This window comes from Carya illinoinensis, chromosome 5 (assembly GCF_018687715.1).
Source record: "Carya illinoinensis cultivar Pawnee chromosome 5, C.illinoinensisPawnee_v1, whole genome shotgun sequence".
Classification (NCBI taxonomy): domain Eukaryota; kingdom Viridiplantae; phylum Streptophyta; class Magnoliopsida; order Fagales; family Juglandaceae; genus Carya; species Carya illinoinensis.
The window spans coordinates 11,862,425-11,876,405 of record NC_056756.1 but is presented as its reverse complement, the minus strand read 5'-3'; the positions used below and the strand labels follow the sequence as shown (position 1 = coordinate 11,876,405).

General features: G+C 35.0%; 2 protein-coding genes across 2 annotated transcripts; one reads left to right on the top strand and one right to left on the bottom strand.

The window, feature by feature from the left end:
- Positions 1 to 3,027: 3,027 nt before the first annotated feature.
- On the top strand, positions 3,028 to 8,378 carry LOC122309702 (serine/threonine-protein kinase PBS1). Its single transcript, XM_043123279.1, has 5 exons — positions 3,028 to 3,779; positions 4,420 to 4,637; positions 5,244 to 5,433; positions 6,893 to 7,284; positions 7,445 to 8,378. Exons 1-5 carry the CDS (start codon positions 3,659 to 3,661, stop codon positions 7,928 to 7,930), a joined length of 1,407 nt encoding a protein of 468 aa, XP_042979213.1. The 5' UTR covers positions 3,028 to 3,658; the 3' UTR covers positions 7,931 to 8,378.
- Positions 8,379 to 10,656: 2,278 nt separating this feature from the next.
- On the bottom strand, positions 10,657 to 13,296 carry LOC122309703 (bidirectional sugar transporter N3-like). Its single transcript, XM_043123280.1, has 6 exons — positions 13,089 to 13,296; positions 12,243 to 12,279; positions 11,875 to 12,085; positions 11,578 to 11,739; positions 11,374 to 11,493; positions 10,657 to 11,240 (listed from the first exon to the last, which is right to left on the bottom strand). Exons 1-6 carry the CDS (start codon positions 13,138 to 13,140, stop codon positions 10,929 to 10,931), a joined length of 894 nt encoding a protein of 297 aa, XP_042979214.1. The 5' UTR covers positions 13,141 to 13,296; the 3' UTR covers positions 10,657 to 10,928.
- Between the last annotated feature and the right edge of the window lie 685 nt (positions 13,297 to 13,981).

The following is a 13,981-nucleotide window of genomic DNA, read 5'->3' as shown; positions in this document are numbered from 1 at the left end:
TCAAATAATTATTTTTAATTTACATAATTATAGTTCAAACAGTAGTACCAGTGTGTTAAGAAAACAAGAAATTGTGTGTTTTAAAATGGAGTGGTTAGGTTACCACTTGACTGGCCTTATGGAGCTGTAAATGTTCCGAAATTGATTGTGAAACTGTGGTTCATTTTGTCAATTTAGCAGCCAATTAGTTCATACGCACGACCTGCAAATTATCAGAATAGTGATGTGCATGTGATACGGAAAGCTCAGCTCACATTCTTAGATTAATTCTGGTCATTTTTTTCCTTGATTGGCGATTTTAGGTCGTCGGCGAATGTTCGGTGTTTTTGAAAAACTTGGAATTTCGGCTAACGAGGCCAAATCATGTTTAGTCTGCATGCAGCTGGAATAGAGGCGGCCAAGGGCAACGATATAATATACAATTTTTTATAATTATTTTATACTTTATTTAAAAAAAATAGAGTTATAAAATACAGTAAAACAATTAAAAACCCTATTATATTAATAATAATAATAAATGAAGTTATGTAGCCGAAAATATAGTTGAGTTAATTGAATTATTTTCAGATTAGTAATGGCCAAGACACCGCTGTACCAAACGCGGTAATCTTTTCCCCAGAATTTGAGTCGGCTTTCATTAATTGGACACGGCCTGCTTGAGGCCAGCGAAATTAAAGAGGAAATGATGAAGAAATATTTATATATCAATCAAATCACCGTTTCCCCAGCTGTTATTTAATTGTAGTACAGATTAGAAAGATTCTACGCGTTATTTGAAAAAATAAATTTATAAATTCACATATTATAAAATTTTTTAGATTTATTTTATAATATAAATAATTTTATAATTTAACATATTAGATTAAAATATATATCAATTTATAAATTTATTTTTATATAATCATTCTATAATTAAAATATTTCTCATTATAGAATACTTTAAAAACATATAGGTTAATATATTGCATGTAATGTAGCGTACAAGGTTAAAAAAAAATGCACTAACCTAGTTCAATATAAATTTTGAATGATAATGACGATAGAACCTTCTTGTGGGTCGATAACTACACAACGGTGCGTTTGCTTTAGGAATATTGCAATTGTAGGTGACACGTTATTCCTTATCTTGTTTCCTTTCAAATCTATGAATTAGTCTAAAGTTTGAAGGCAAAACGTGTAACAATTCAATTGGTGAATTAATGAGAATTCTTAAGAGATACTATTGAGTTTTATTAATTATATAAATCTTATATATATACATACATACATACATATCACCAATCAAAATAAATAAATTCAATATTTTATTATGTAAATTATGTTTGCAAAAATGTTTAAAATCAAAAATATTTTAAAAAAATAAATCTATAAACTGATATAATTTAATGTGATATGTTAGACTGTAAAATTAATTATATTATAAAATATATCTAATATATCATATTTTAATTTTTACAAATAGCTTGAAGTTTATAAAAACCAAAATTCGCCACCACAACCTTTGTCCTTTAAAATTATGTGAATATGTGTAACAAACCACCAGAGTTAAAGAATGTGTACTGATTACATCAACTAAAGTTTTTAGTTTAAAAAAAAAAGAAGAAAAGTTAACTGGATAAAACCTTCTTGGTCATATTTGATTTTATCATTTGGGATTGGGCAATTTTTTCAACCGGAATTGAACAATATTCCCATCCTGCGGCCTGCCTAATCATGTTAGGGGATATACCTTCACTGGAAAAATATTATTGGAGGAGGAAGAGTATGAAGTCAATGTCAATATATATATATATATGTCTAGAAAATTTCTTTCTCATGTAACTTCTAATGATGTCACGTCTGCATAATTTCAGAAGTGACCACCATATATGCTGCTTGTTTCCTATATATAGTATCCTTATTTTTCTGCTGAAAAGGAGGCATTGATTTAATTTCTTTTAATAAATCCAGATGAAATAGAAGCTTTAGCCTCTTGCATAATTAAAATTGAAATTGTCCCATCATAATTTATGTGGCATAAAATTAGTGCGTTGAAAAGCATTCTTGATTGATTAGTGGGAATGGTATCTAATCTTCCACCAGCCTGAAAAGGGAAAGGCTAGGTGGGCATCAAAGAAGGTGCTGCAGAGCAGACACTTCCAAGTGATGTTTTTGTTTCTCTTTTTAAAAGAAGATTGATATTGTATTTTTACGTGATCTTCTTTCTAGATAAGTATCAATGTGTTAATATAATAATCTTCGTGAAAATCATACTTAGTCTTTGAGTTATAGTCTTCCACTCCCTGTTTCAATTAATTGTTTTCAATGAGTAATATATTATTACACAGCTACTGGTATTAGATTGTATGATCTGGCAGCAGTTTCAAGTTGAAATCTGGGCATCTGAGGTGGCCGGGAGACTTCTTGTGCTTATCCAGAAGGCCAAGAGCCTGTATGTATGTATATTAAATATACATGTATATAGTAAATACATTTGGATTAGAAACGATGATGATATGAAAAGGCTATTATTGTACCTCCAATAAATGCATCTTCTAGACTTACATTAATGAGCCAACATGCATGCATTGATCTCTTATTTGGAAGGATAAGTACACGATAATCAGTTTTGGGAAGTCAAAATACATGAAAATTTAATTTAATTTAGGAAATTAATGAAAAATAAAATAATCCTACATCCCATAATATGATTTTTGAGGGGATGTTGAGGGACTATTAATATTAATTTGATATTTTTGCTTTAAAAAATTATTGCAAATCAATTCCATAATTTGTCAAACACCGTCAAAAGATGATATAAGCATGAAACACCGCCAGTCAAAAGGATTGAAGTATAGGTCAGTACGCAAGTCCATGAATTTCATAGTATTCAGACAGAGTCACAAAAAGTATCCTTAAAATCGTAGAGGGCACGGGTGGCGTGAATCATGGGCAAAAACAGAACTGAAAACGACGGAACCGGATCTCCATCTATCTACCTTATCTTCCGCCAGTCTCGCCATTTGACATGTCTCTCCGACTGTGTTCACTCGATTCTCTACGCTAAATCCGGCTAACTACAACGTTAAATGTTGGTAAGAACTAAGGAACATGGTATTATACTACTACAGCGGTAAATACTCTCAAACTAGTTCTAAGCAGTTAAAAACGAGGTCTTGTCAAATGTCAAGTGGGAAAAAACTCGGAGAGTGAGCAGACGCGCGCATAGAAAATTCCAAATTTAATTTGGTCAAACTAGGAGATAGTGGGGGGCTGAGGCCAGAAAGAGATTGATATAAGGAGGGCGTGTGCTGGTGAGTGTGTGAAATATTGAGTGAAGTGTAAACGAAGCCGAAGACAAGCCCGGCTCCTTCCCAGCTCTGTTCCATTCGAAGCAATCTTAAAAAAAAAAAAAAAAGTTCTCTTTGTTATCGTTGCTGGTGGTGCTGCTGCGTGGGACTTGGATTCGGTCGCTTTGTCTTTAATCCTTTGACATACTCGTCTCCAAACTGATCGAATATAGAGAGAGAGAGCTTGGATTTCTGTACGATGGGATTTTGGTGATAATTGGATTGAGATATGAAACGGTAGATTGGCTTTGGGTACATCCGGTATTGTTTTTGGTCTTGGAGATTAAAGGGTTCTAGAAAAGCCGGGTTTTTTTAGTTGATTTGGGGAAATGGGTTGCTTTCCGTGTTTCGACACGAAGGAGGAGGAGAAGCTGAATCCCGTAAAAGAAGGCGATGATCGAAAACAAGGCCAACCCATGGTCCCTTCTGCCATTTCCGGATTGCCTTCTGGTTAGTTCTAATTATTTTTTTTTATAAGTATGAATCTTATTATTCTCGTTTCTATTTGTAAATTTCTTAATACGTTCTTCAGTTCATATGCGTGTGGTGTGTGTATTTTAGCATGTGATTGCTTGATCTGATCTGGGTATTTCTGATTTATTTATGTTTTCCAACGTGTTCATGATTAATTATTTTGCTAAGGATTATGAAACGTCATTTTTTCTGGGGATAGATTAAGTAGACCCCACCAGATTTCGATCCAGTTAACATATCTTCTTTGCAAATTAAGATCTTATGGTGATTTTGATTGCTTTGGTCGATCTGAATGGTTATTAGTTCTGTTGAGATTTTGGCTCCAAATAATAGTGGAAGATACCTATGTTTTGATTTGATTATTTAACTCATAGGTGGATATAGTGTAATCATCATTTGCAAAATCTTAAGGTCAAAGCGTAGCAGAGTGATTGCTTACTGGTTGGGATTATAGTTTAATGGAGTTCCCTTCGTTTGTGCAATTGAGGAGGCGATTTTTCTGGTTTTTGGAGTCTAAACTAATTCAGGTCTCAAGCACAGTGGCTCCCTGAATGTCTGGTTGGGAATTGTGTGATACTTATGGATCTGTATTTCTTCATTATGATGGAATTTGTAGGAGCTGACAGACTTAAATCAAGAAGTAATGCCGGGACCAAAAGGGAATTACCGGGTCCCAAGGATGGGCCTGGTATTCATCCTGGTGTTCATATCGCTGCTCAAACATTCACCTTTCGAGAGCTTGCAGCTGCAACAATGAATTTCAGGCCAGAGTCTTTCATAGGGGAAGGGGGATTTGGACGTGTATACAAGGGCAGACTTGAGACTACTGGTCAGGTAAATTTTTTAATTGTTGCTTGGTCTAGTAGTAATAAATCCATATTGGATGATATAATCATTGTCAGTAAACTTTGTTAACAAGTATATTTTAATATACACAAAAAAAAAGAAAAAAGAATTGGTCATAGAATTTCCAAGTAACAGACAACAGTTGTGCTGGTGACATAAATATGGATGAAATTACCAGTGACAAGCCTTTAAAACGTGGTAGATTTGGAACGGAAGGTGAAATAAGCATGTTTGTTAAACTCCTCATCCTAGTCACATCCTACTGTTCCTGATTCCTGTACCATGCATTTCTAGTTCACCACTTATTTGCGATCCATGATTAGAAGCTGTAGAATTGTTGGGCTTGGGAGAACAGTGACCATTTTAGCAAGTCACTGGTGAAGCATCTTATTTGCTTCCTATAATGATTTTTCTGTGTACAAAGAGGAAAATATAAAATAAATGTCACGGAAGCTACAAGTTTAATGACCATTTTATTCTCGTGTCAAGATTGAAATGCTGAAGACCTAATAATATGCCCCAATTCTAGGAGCTCCTAATTTCTTTTGGTATACATATATGTGGTTCCTTGACTCTGTTTGTTGTCTTTTGCAGATTGTTGCTGTTAAACAATTGGACAGAAATGGTCTTCAGGGTAACAGGGAGTTTCTGGTGGAGGTTCTCATGCTTAGCCTCCTGCATCACCCTAACCTAGTGAGTCTGATTGGCTATTGTGCCGATGGGGACCAGCGGCTTCTTGTATATGAATTCATGCCCTTGGGTTCTCTCGAAGATCACCTTCATGGTAACATCTGGTTGCTTGTTACTCTTTTTCTCTGATCAGAAGTTTGGTCCTCTCTCATTTAGTTTGGTTTCTTAAGTTTATGGCCGTGGTAATTGCAGCCAATGAAGTTTATTGATATCGATAAATCACAATTTAAACCATGTCACCAGAGAGCTTTCAACAAAAGGAAGAACACTATTAATGAACTTTGTCATAGAATGACTAGAAAATAATTTTCAAGAGGAACGACAAGAGTAAGATCAGAAGGGATTCGGTTCTTTGAAATCCTATGAGCAGCCCTAGTTGAGATGTTCAATCAAAAACCAATGTTGGCTCTAAGATCTGATATAGTTGCTTTCTTTTTCCCCTGTTATGCGCTCTTTTGAGCTTAAATAGAATTTGGTAAGAAACTAGTAATCTTGAAGGATTATTATAGGACTTAAAACTTGTTTGGTGTATGTCAAGTAAAATTTGTTCACCTTGACTTACCAAAAAAAAAAAAATCTGTTCACCTGAGGAAAACCAAAGGGGGTTCCTTTTTATTTATTTATTCCTGTTTTAACATCCCCACTCATTTTCGCATCTTTTCTAAACTCCTTGTGCTGTTAATGGATATTCATTTTTCTGATGCACTGTCTTGCATGTTTATCTTCTTGTCTCATTTTCTAGACTTGAATTAACACAATCTGTGGTTCCTTTGTGAATTCTATGTATTGTATTATATTTAAATGGTATCTTTTGTCAGGAAGTTCTGGGTTATTGGGATAGGTTTAATTTTAATCCAAATGATTAATGATTCTTTACCCATGATTTGGACTATCTTCCGAGGGATTGCTCTACTAGATGTTTGCAGATCGTAATAACAATATTGACTTTTATAGTAGGTTATTAATAAAGTTGACTTGCCCATGGGCTTTTATGTACTAGATTGTTCTAAGCTTCTTTTTCCGTATACACAAAACTCAAGGAAGTGACAACACTGTTCTCCTCTAGTAAACAATTTTGTATTTTGGATATTTGAAGCTTTGATAAAACTCCATATTGCAGTCCAAGGAATTGAGATTCAATGAGATTAACTATGTGAGAACTGCTGATGTGGCTAACATGTCTCAGCAATTGATATTCTCCTTCACGCAATTATTCAACCCTGTTTACTCTTTATCTAGATTTTGCCAGTTAATTATGGAATTTGATTGCCGTGCAAGTGGGCAAATGAATACTCCATCTCATGCTTTATGGCGTGGCAAGATTTGTCTTGTCGATGGTGGGTTTGCTAAATAGGAAGTCACTTTAATTGCTAGTGCACTCCATGTTGGAATACATTTGGAACTTAATTATAAAGCTACTGTGAACTAATTCTGTTTGATGATTTGGATGAAATTGACGCATGTAAATCACAATTTAAGCTGTATGCTTTCATATAACTTCTTTTTACTTATAAAAAAAACTTTTCATCAATAGTGCATTTCTTTTTCTGCAGATCTTCCACCTGATAAAGAACCACTTGATTGGAACACAAGGATGAAAATAGCTGCTGGTGCAGCTAAAGGTTTGGAATACCTGCATGACAAAGCAAATCCGCCTGTTATTTATAGGGATTTCAAATCGTCCAATATCTTATTGGATGAAGCATTTCAACCAAAGCTTTCTGATTTTGGACTCGCAAAGCTTGGTCCTGTAGGAGACAAGTCACATGTTTCCACCAGAGTAATGGGCACTTACGGTTATTGTGCTCCTGAGTATGCCATGACTGGACAATTGACAGTGAAGTCTGATGTCTACAGTTTTGGGGTGGTCTTTTTAGAGCTTATTACTGGACGTAAGGCTATTGATGGCAGCAGGCCCCATGGAGAACAGAATCTTGTCGCATGGGTAATTCCCTTTATTTCTTGTTTGTGTAGTCTTCTCATGCCGGCTGTGTGGGTCTCATATGTCCAGACTCCACCCCCCCCCCCCCCCCCCCCCCCAAAACACCCCAAACACAAAATTTATGTGAGACACAAGTAGTGATGAAGTTTTTATGTGTATGCAGGCACGTCCACTGTTCAATGACCGTAGAAAATTTTCAAAATTGGTAGATCCACGGCTGCAAGGGAGGTATCCAATGAGGGGTCTGTACCAGGCTCTAGCTGTGGCATCCATGTGCATCCAAGAACAGGCTGCCACCCGTCCTCTCATTGGGGATGTGGTCACTGCCCTCTCGTATCTTGCAAACCAGGCCTATGATCCTAAAACAGCTTCTGGGCATGGCCACAGAGGTTCGGGTGATAGGGATGAAAGAAGAAACAGAGATGACAGAGGTGGAAGGATTTCTAAGAATGAAGAAAGTGGAGGGTCTGGTCGGAGGTGGGACTTCGAAGGATCTGAGAAAGATGACTCCCCGAAAGAAACTGCGAAGATGTTAAACAGGGATCTAATTAGAGAACGAGCTGTTGCTGAGGCCAAGATGTGGGGAGAGAATTGGCGAGAGAAAAGACGACAAAGTGCACAAGGCAGTTTTGATGGTAATAATGGATAGTGCCAGTGTACACTCAGGGGGCACCATATTCCACCTTGGCTCCACTCCAGCCGTATTGCCACGCCATGTGAAGAAATGTTGGAATCTGATGTGAGTGAGAGTAGATGGGGGTAATTGCAAGAGGACTGATGACCTGGTGCCCATATGTTTTCTAATTTTACTTTTTCCTCTTTATTTATTTTTTTAATTTTTTTACAGAAAAGAAGGAGAAGAAAACAAAAAAGAAAAAAAAATTGTAAATAATCTGCTAGGTGAATGGGAGCAGAAGAATAGGACGTTTTAAAAAGTTTTGAGAGTAAACAGGTCTAGTCATTCGTCCTACATCGTCTTTTTGTGCTTCTTGTTACCCTGTACCTTGTCTTTTTCAGCAACTTGCCAAACTAAACTGTTAGTTTATCCTGAATGCGTCCTACATCGTGCCGGTACTGCTCTTGTATTTTTTTATCAACTTCGTCTTCCACTGCTCTCTAATTGTTTGATAAAGGGTTTGGGAGTACATGAATTTGATCTCCAGGCATTCCTCATTGAGAAGGCCGGGGAGCAAATTCCATTGCTCTCTATTTCCTCCTCTTGCTTGCTCTCGCTCTATTCACTTGCCTCTATACTTTCTTTATTTAATTATCCTTTTAGTTTCCTTCTTTTGATCACCAAATATTTATAACACGAAATTAATAAGTCTAAAGGTGCTTAAAAACCCACTTTTCAGGATGATCTGCTTCTAATTAATTTTGAAATAATTGAAAGGGTTTTGTTACACCATCCTATATTACAAATTATACATGTTTTATATTTTTTAATTAAATTCTTTTATTTATCATTCCTATATCACGTATTTTTTAAGATAAAAAATAAAAAATTATGTATGGTGTGATAACTTGACGTGGTACTACACATACGTATGTTGTTAAGTGATGAAATACAAGGTAACTAGTTGGCAAGCAATCTGCCAGCACAGCCACCAGCTCAAGCTACATCTACATGCAATGTTAATTGTACAAAAGACACAAGCAAGAGAAGTATTGGAATTGAGAAAGAATCAGATGGCACAAAAAGGCTTTAGCATTTCTTACTTTGTTTGTATAGCCTATAATTTTTGTAGGCTATACACGAGCTCTGTACATGATATATAAGATGTAAAATCATTGATTAATACACAACAGAGAAAATTCTTTCTCAATAAAAGTTCTCTCACATGTCAAAGCATCAAACTTTTCTCTTTTGTTACATACGTAGTTCGATAGATGGACGCCTGAGCCCAACTAGTCTGTGATGGCTAGGCCTTATTGAAGATCGGTCTCCCCTGACTCAGTATTGAATTTGGGCAAGTAGGGTGATCCTAATTCCTCTTATTTGCTAGGAAAGAAAATGGTAGAAATAAAAGAAAAGATCAGGCTGTTGTGATGGCTTATTCACTTATTCAGTCATGACCTATGAACTACATATATACCTGGATTTGCCATAGATAATTAGTTTGAAGGGCAGTGCCACACAGCCCCCATTTTCCTCCCTTGTGATCTATTCTTTTGTTCTTTTCACTTTTTTAATTTTAAATGAATATTTTAAAAGAATTGATAAGCAATAAAAATTGTTTTTTAATTAAAGAAGAATCAATCAAGAATTGGATACATTTGGCAAATGAGATAAGATTAAAAATTTTCAAAACTTTTCATAATTTCCTTTCTAAAAATCACTCAAACACAAAATACTTTTCAATTTCAAATTTTAAACTTTTCATGTAATCATTACTTAGCTAATTATTATGACTTTTACAAACTTAAAAACAAAACATAAAAATTAAATTTTTTCTTTATTTGAAGTATTTCCTCTAACTACTAATACAACTTTTTTAAACTATAAAATAAAAAATAAAATTCAAAATTTATTTTAACTTTATAATATTTTTATTCAACTTTTTCTGTCTCATTTTTCAAAAGACAAGAAAACATCTCAACTCTTCTCAACACTTCTCACTACTATTCATTACTTTATTATTACTTTTCACCTATTTTTACTATTATTCATTACTTTTTACCTATTTTTTATTACTATTCATTACATTATTATTACTTTTTATCTATTTTTTATTTCTATTCACAACTCTGGTCAACACTTTTCAACACCCAAACCAACTAGAATTATGAGATATTCGTTTCTTTTTAATACAATTGTTCTAAGATATTATTAGATAATTTCACTACTATATATTCACAAATTATTTAAAAAATATTTTATTACTATTTAAAAATTATTTAATTACTATTCATAGATATTATGAAATATTCTTACTATTAAAATGAGTCTAAGTCTTTAAAGCAGCCGTAAAAGGTGCTACAATTGATTATTGATATGATATTCATCATGATTCATGAGGCGGCCGTCTGGTACAAGAGATCATTTGTGAATCGTGATTAACTTTAAAGTTCAAAGGAATCGAGGGAGATTTAATTTGATTGGCCATTGGCTCGAGAAAGTGCTACAAACAATTCAAAAAAAAAATAAAAAATAAAAAGGTGAAAAAGAGCATCACAACCTTTCTGGAGGGTATAAAGGCTCCTCTCAAGAAGGTATGACTTGCGTATGGGCTAGCACCTTTGGCAGAAAGCTCAATCGTGCTTGTGTGGACGAACCTCTCTCTCTCTCTCTCTCTGTATATATATAGTCTCAATTAATAATGCATGCTGAGGTGAAAAAACAATTAATAACAGAAACATTAATAGGTATTGCCATTTGCAAATCAAAACCCACCTGTTTTTTTTATCATCAACATATATCACAAAGGTTTTCTGGAATAAAGATCAACAACGATGAACATTGTTGTTTGATTCACACATAGGACAGCAATCACGTGCCATGCACGCGCGAGCAAGCGAGCGAGAGAGAGGGAGAGGGAGAGGGAGAGGGAAACAAAATGCAGCATAGGAGACATAGATAGGCACTTTTTGGGCAGATCACGATCCCAGTGCTCTAGAGACAAGACGGTGACAGTACATGCGAATAATTAAACTGCACATTCGATTGCGTGGAGATCAGGACCCGGGCTTTCCATGCTTTTCTCATCAGGCTCGTCTCTAATTTGTTCTTCATGCTCTTCTTTCGCGCCATCTTTTTTCACATCAGGATCACCACCATCAGCATATGGCTGAGCATCGACCGGGTAGACTTCAGAAGCCCCTAGCGTGCTTATGATCACAATGCTTTTTATGTGCTCTGGGAATTTCTTCTCCCCTGTGACCTTCTTGGTTTTGTTTCTGTATATTGCGTACAGCAGCATTTGAAGTAGCCCCAGGATAAAACCCAGGACGTTTGGGAGCTAGAAATTATTCAGGAAAACAACACACAAAGTAAGATGAAAATTAATGGCTGATCACAATTACGTAATTAATATATAGGAAATAAGCCGGGAGAGAGTTTTGCGGATGGAAGAGTTATATATATATACTTACTGCAACGCAAATATCCTTCAGGAACAGACCATAACCAAACCACATTATGGCACTCAATGTGAGGAAAAATGATAGGCTGAACGGCATAAACTCAACACTCCTGGATCGAATTACCTGTGCCTAAAAGAAGTAATGATAGAAAATTAATTATAAATCAAAGAAAAGAAATATGAAAATTATAGTTTTGAATGCTTTTCTGCTCACCACAATGCTCAAGGGAGCTGCAAACACACACACAGAAATTGCAACACATATCCATCCCAGAACTTGGACACGGTATGAACTTTTCACCAAAAACTGTGAAGTGACAACTATCAAGGAAAACACCCCCATGTTCATAGAAGCAAACATTTTGAGGGTCATATTCTGCAGTCAATTAAAATTTAAAAATCAAAATTATTAGAACAAGAAAATGGGTAATTAAATCAAATCATATATATATAAATATAGGCCGTCTTGGTAAAAATTACTATATATATATATATCATGATGCATGCTTACCCTGGGAGCCTTTGGGGCGTAAGCAAGGAACATGCTGATGTAAATCATCTCTATGAAACATCCAAATAGGTTGATGGTGATGAGAAGCACGGCATCTTTTTTTTGTAACGCGTAGTACAGCCAAAGCATGGCACTGAACAATGCCACCAGATAAGGTATCGATTGGAAACCTTCAGTTGATTTCTTTCTGAAAATTCGGCAAAATGTCGGCCTGCAATATAATTATCGTCATATATATCATGTATATTCCTTAAACCCTTATTGATGAAATAATAATAATAATAATAATAATAATAATAATAATAATAATAATAATAATAAATTGCATGTAAGCAACTGAAACAAAGTTGGAGAAATAGAATACTTACAGTGGAGCCAAGTACACCATGAATGAAATGATGTTACCTATATAGCATTGAACAGAGTAGAAATTAATTATATATTTAGTTTTTAGGAAAACTCACTAATTAGTATCCTTGTGTAATGGGTCACGGAAACATACACCAGGAGAACAACTCATAACCGGAAACACGGCTACATATCAACAAAATTCAATAAAATGCATACGTGATAACTCATCGATCTTACTAGTTCTTGATATTCATTTGGAGAAATAATACACACACACACACACACATACATACATACATACATACATACATACATATATTCTAATCTCTGTATGAGAAAGCTGGTGCATCATCCATTAGAGCATCACACACCAGTACTATTCATACAAAAAAGTAATAGAAGATCATATAATATATATTAACGTTACAAGTAAAAAAGTTAATATCTACTATAGTACATAACTAAAAGCACACATTCGTTAAGAGAGAGAGAGGGAGAGAGAGAGAGAGATCAAATCAGAGAAGAGGAAAAGCTAAAAGCAGAATTAGGGAATCGAACCAATTCGCTTAAGCCAAAAATAACATACGTACTATAGAATAAGAGTGCACAAAAACCTTGGAACTTTATGTGAAAGTATACTCGGACTAATTAACCAAAGAAGAAGAAGATCGAGAACAAACAAGAGTACTAGAGACGAGAATTGGTCCTGGTCCGAACTAAATAAAGTTGGTGGTTGCAGCCCTACGTATTCTGACAAAACCTAACTAGCTATCAGAATTATTCTTTCTATATATGTATTTATAGAAAGACAAAGATTATGAACGTAATAGGTGGGCAATGAGAGCATGTATTTTGACATTTACCTAAGATGCCGAAGGTAAATGTCCATGCGTGGTGATTGTTCATAATTGCCATATCGAAAATGAAGAGCAAAAATTCCCCACCCTACACCCCCTCTCTGATCTCTCTCCCAAAAGACAAATGCAGGTCCTGAAGAAACCTAGCTCTCTGTCTTAGCCAAACCCAGGAATCTCTTGCAGACAGTGAAGGTTGGAGAGGGATGGAAAAATAAGGCTCATGGAGCTTCATTTATATACACATGCCGAGGAGAGAAACAGAAGAGTATGCGTGCGTATTGAACTCGTTCTGGGTTCATGACAGGTGGGGGCATTAGTAGGTAGCGTACCATAAAATCATTCACTCAACCGCAATCCCACTCCCACTGCCGCCCACCCTCGCGTGTCGAAACTCGCCCACTCAAATGCCGCAAAATTCAGTATGCTGGGGAATGGTACCTAAAGGCTAAAAACGGTTTAATATTCAAAACATATTCAGCTGAAAAAAATTTATTCATCAACTTAATTCTCATCTTTTCATCATCTTATAATGTGGCATTAGATAATAAATTTACAAATAAAATACAATAAATAATTTTTAATAATCTAATATCACGTCATAGGATGATGGTAAGATGATGAGAATTAGGATGATGAATAGCATTACTAATTTAATTGGGCATTCATACCGATTTGAAATGATTCCAACTAATTTAAAAGTCTCTTTCATTCATTTGTGTTTGTGAAATTAGTTTTATTTTTTATTTTGTATCAGGCGGGTCGGGTCATTTTTTTTTTTTTTTTAGCACAGGCCTACTTCTTGTACAAGGATACGATAGATCAACTATATATATACATATATATATATATATATATATATGTGTGTGTGTGTTAACTTTTCATCATTATATTAGATAATA

Coding starts and splice junctions, on each gene's coding strand:
- LOC122309702 (XM_043123279.1), top strand. CDS start 3,659: ATGGGTTGCTTTCCGTGTTTCGACACGAAGGAGGAGGAGAAGCTGAAT. Junction 3,780..4,419: donor CATTTCCGGATTGCCTTCTG/GTTAGTTCTAAT, acceptor TGGAATTTGTAG/GAGCTGACAGACTTAAATCA. Junction 5,434..6,892: donor TCTCGAAGATCACCTTCATG/GTAACATCTGGT, acceptor CTTTTTCTGCAG/ATCTTCCACCTGATAAAGAA.
- LOC122309703 (XM_043123280.1), bottom strand. CDS start 13,140: ATGGCAATTATGAACAATCACCACGCATGGACATTTACCTTCGGCATC. Junction 12,280..13,088: donor ATTTACCTTCGGCATCTTAG/GTAAATGTCAAA, acceptor AATGCTATATAG/GTAACATCATTTCATTCATG. Junction 11,494..11,577: donor CAGCTCCCTTGAGCATTGTG/GTGAGCAGAAAA, acceptor TACTTCTTTTAG/GCACAGGTAATTCGATCCAG.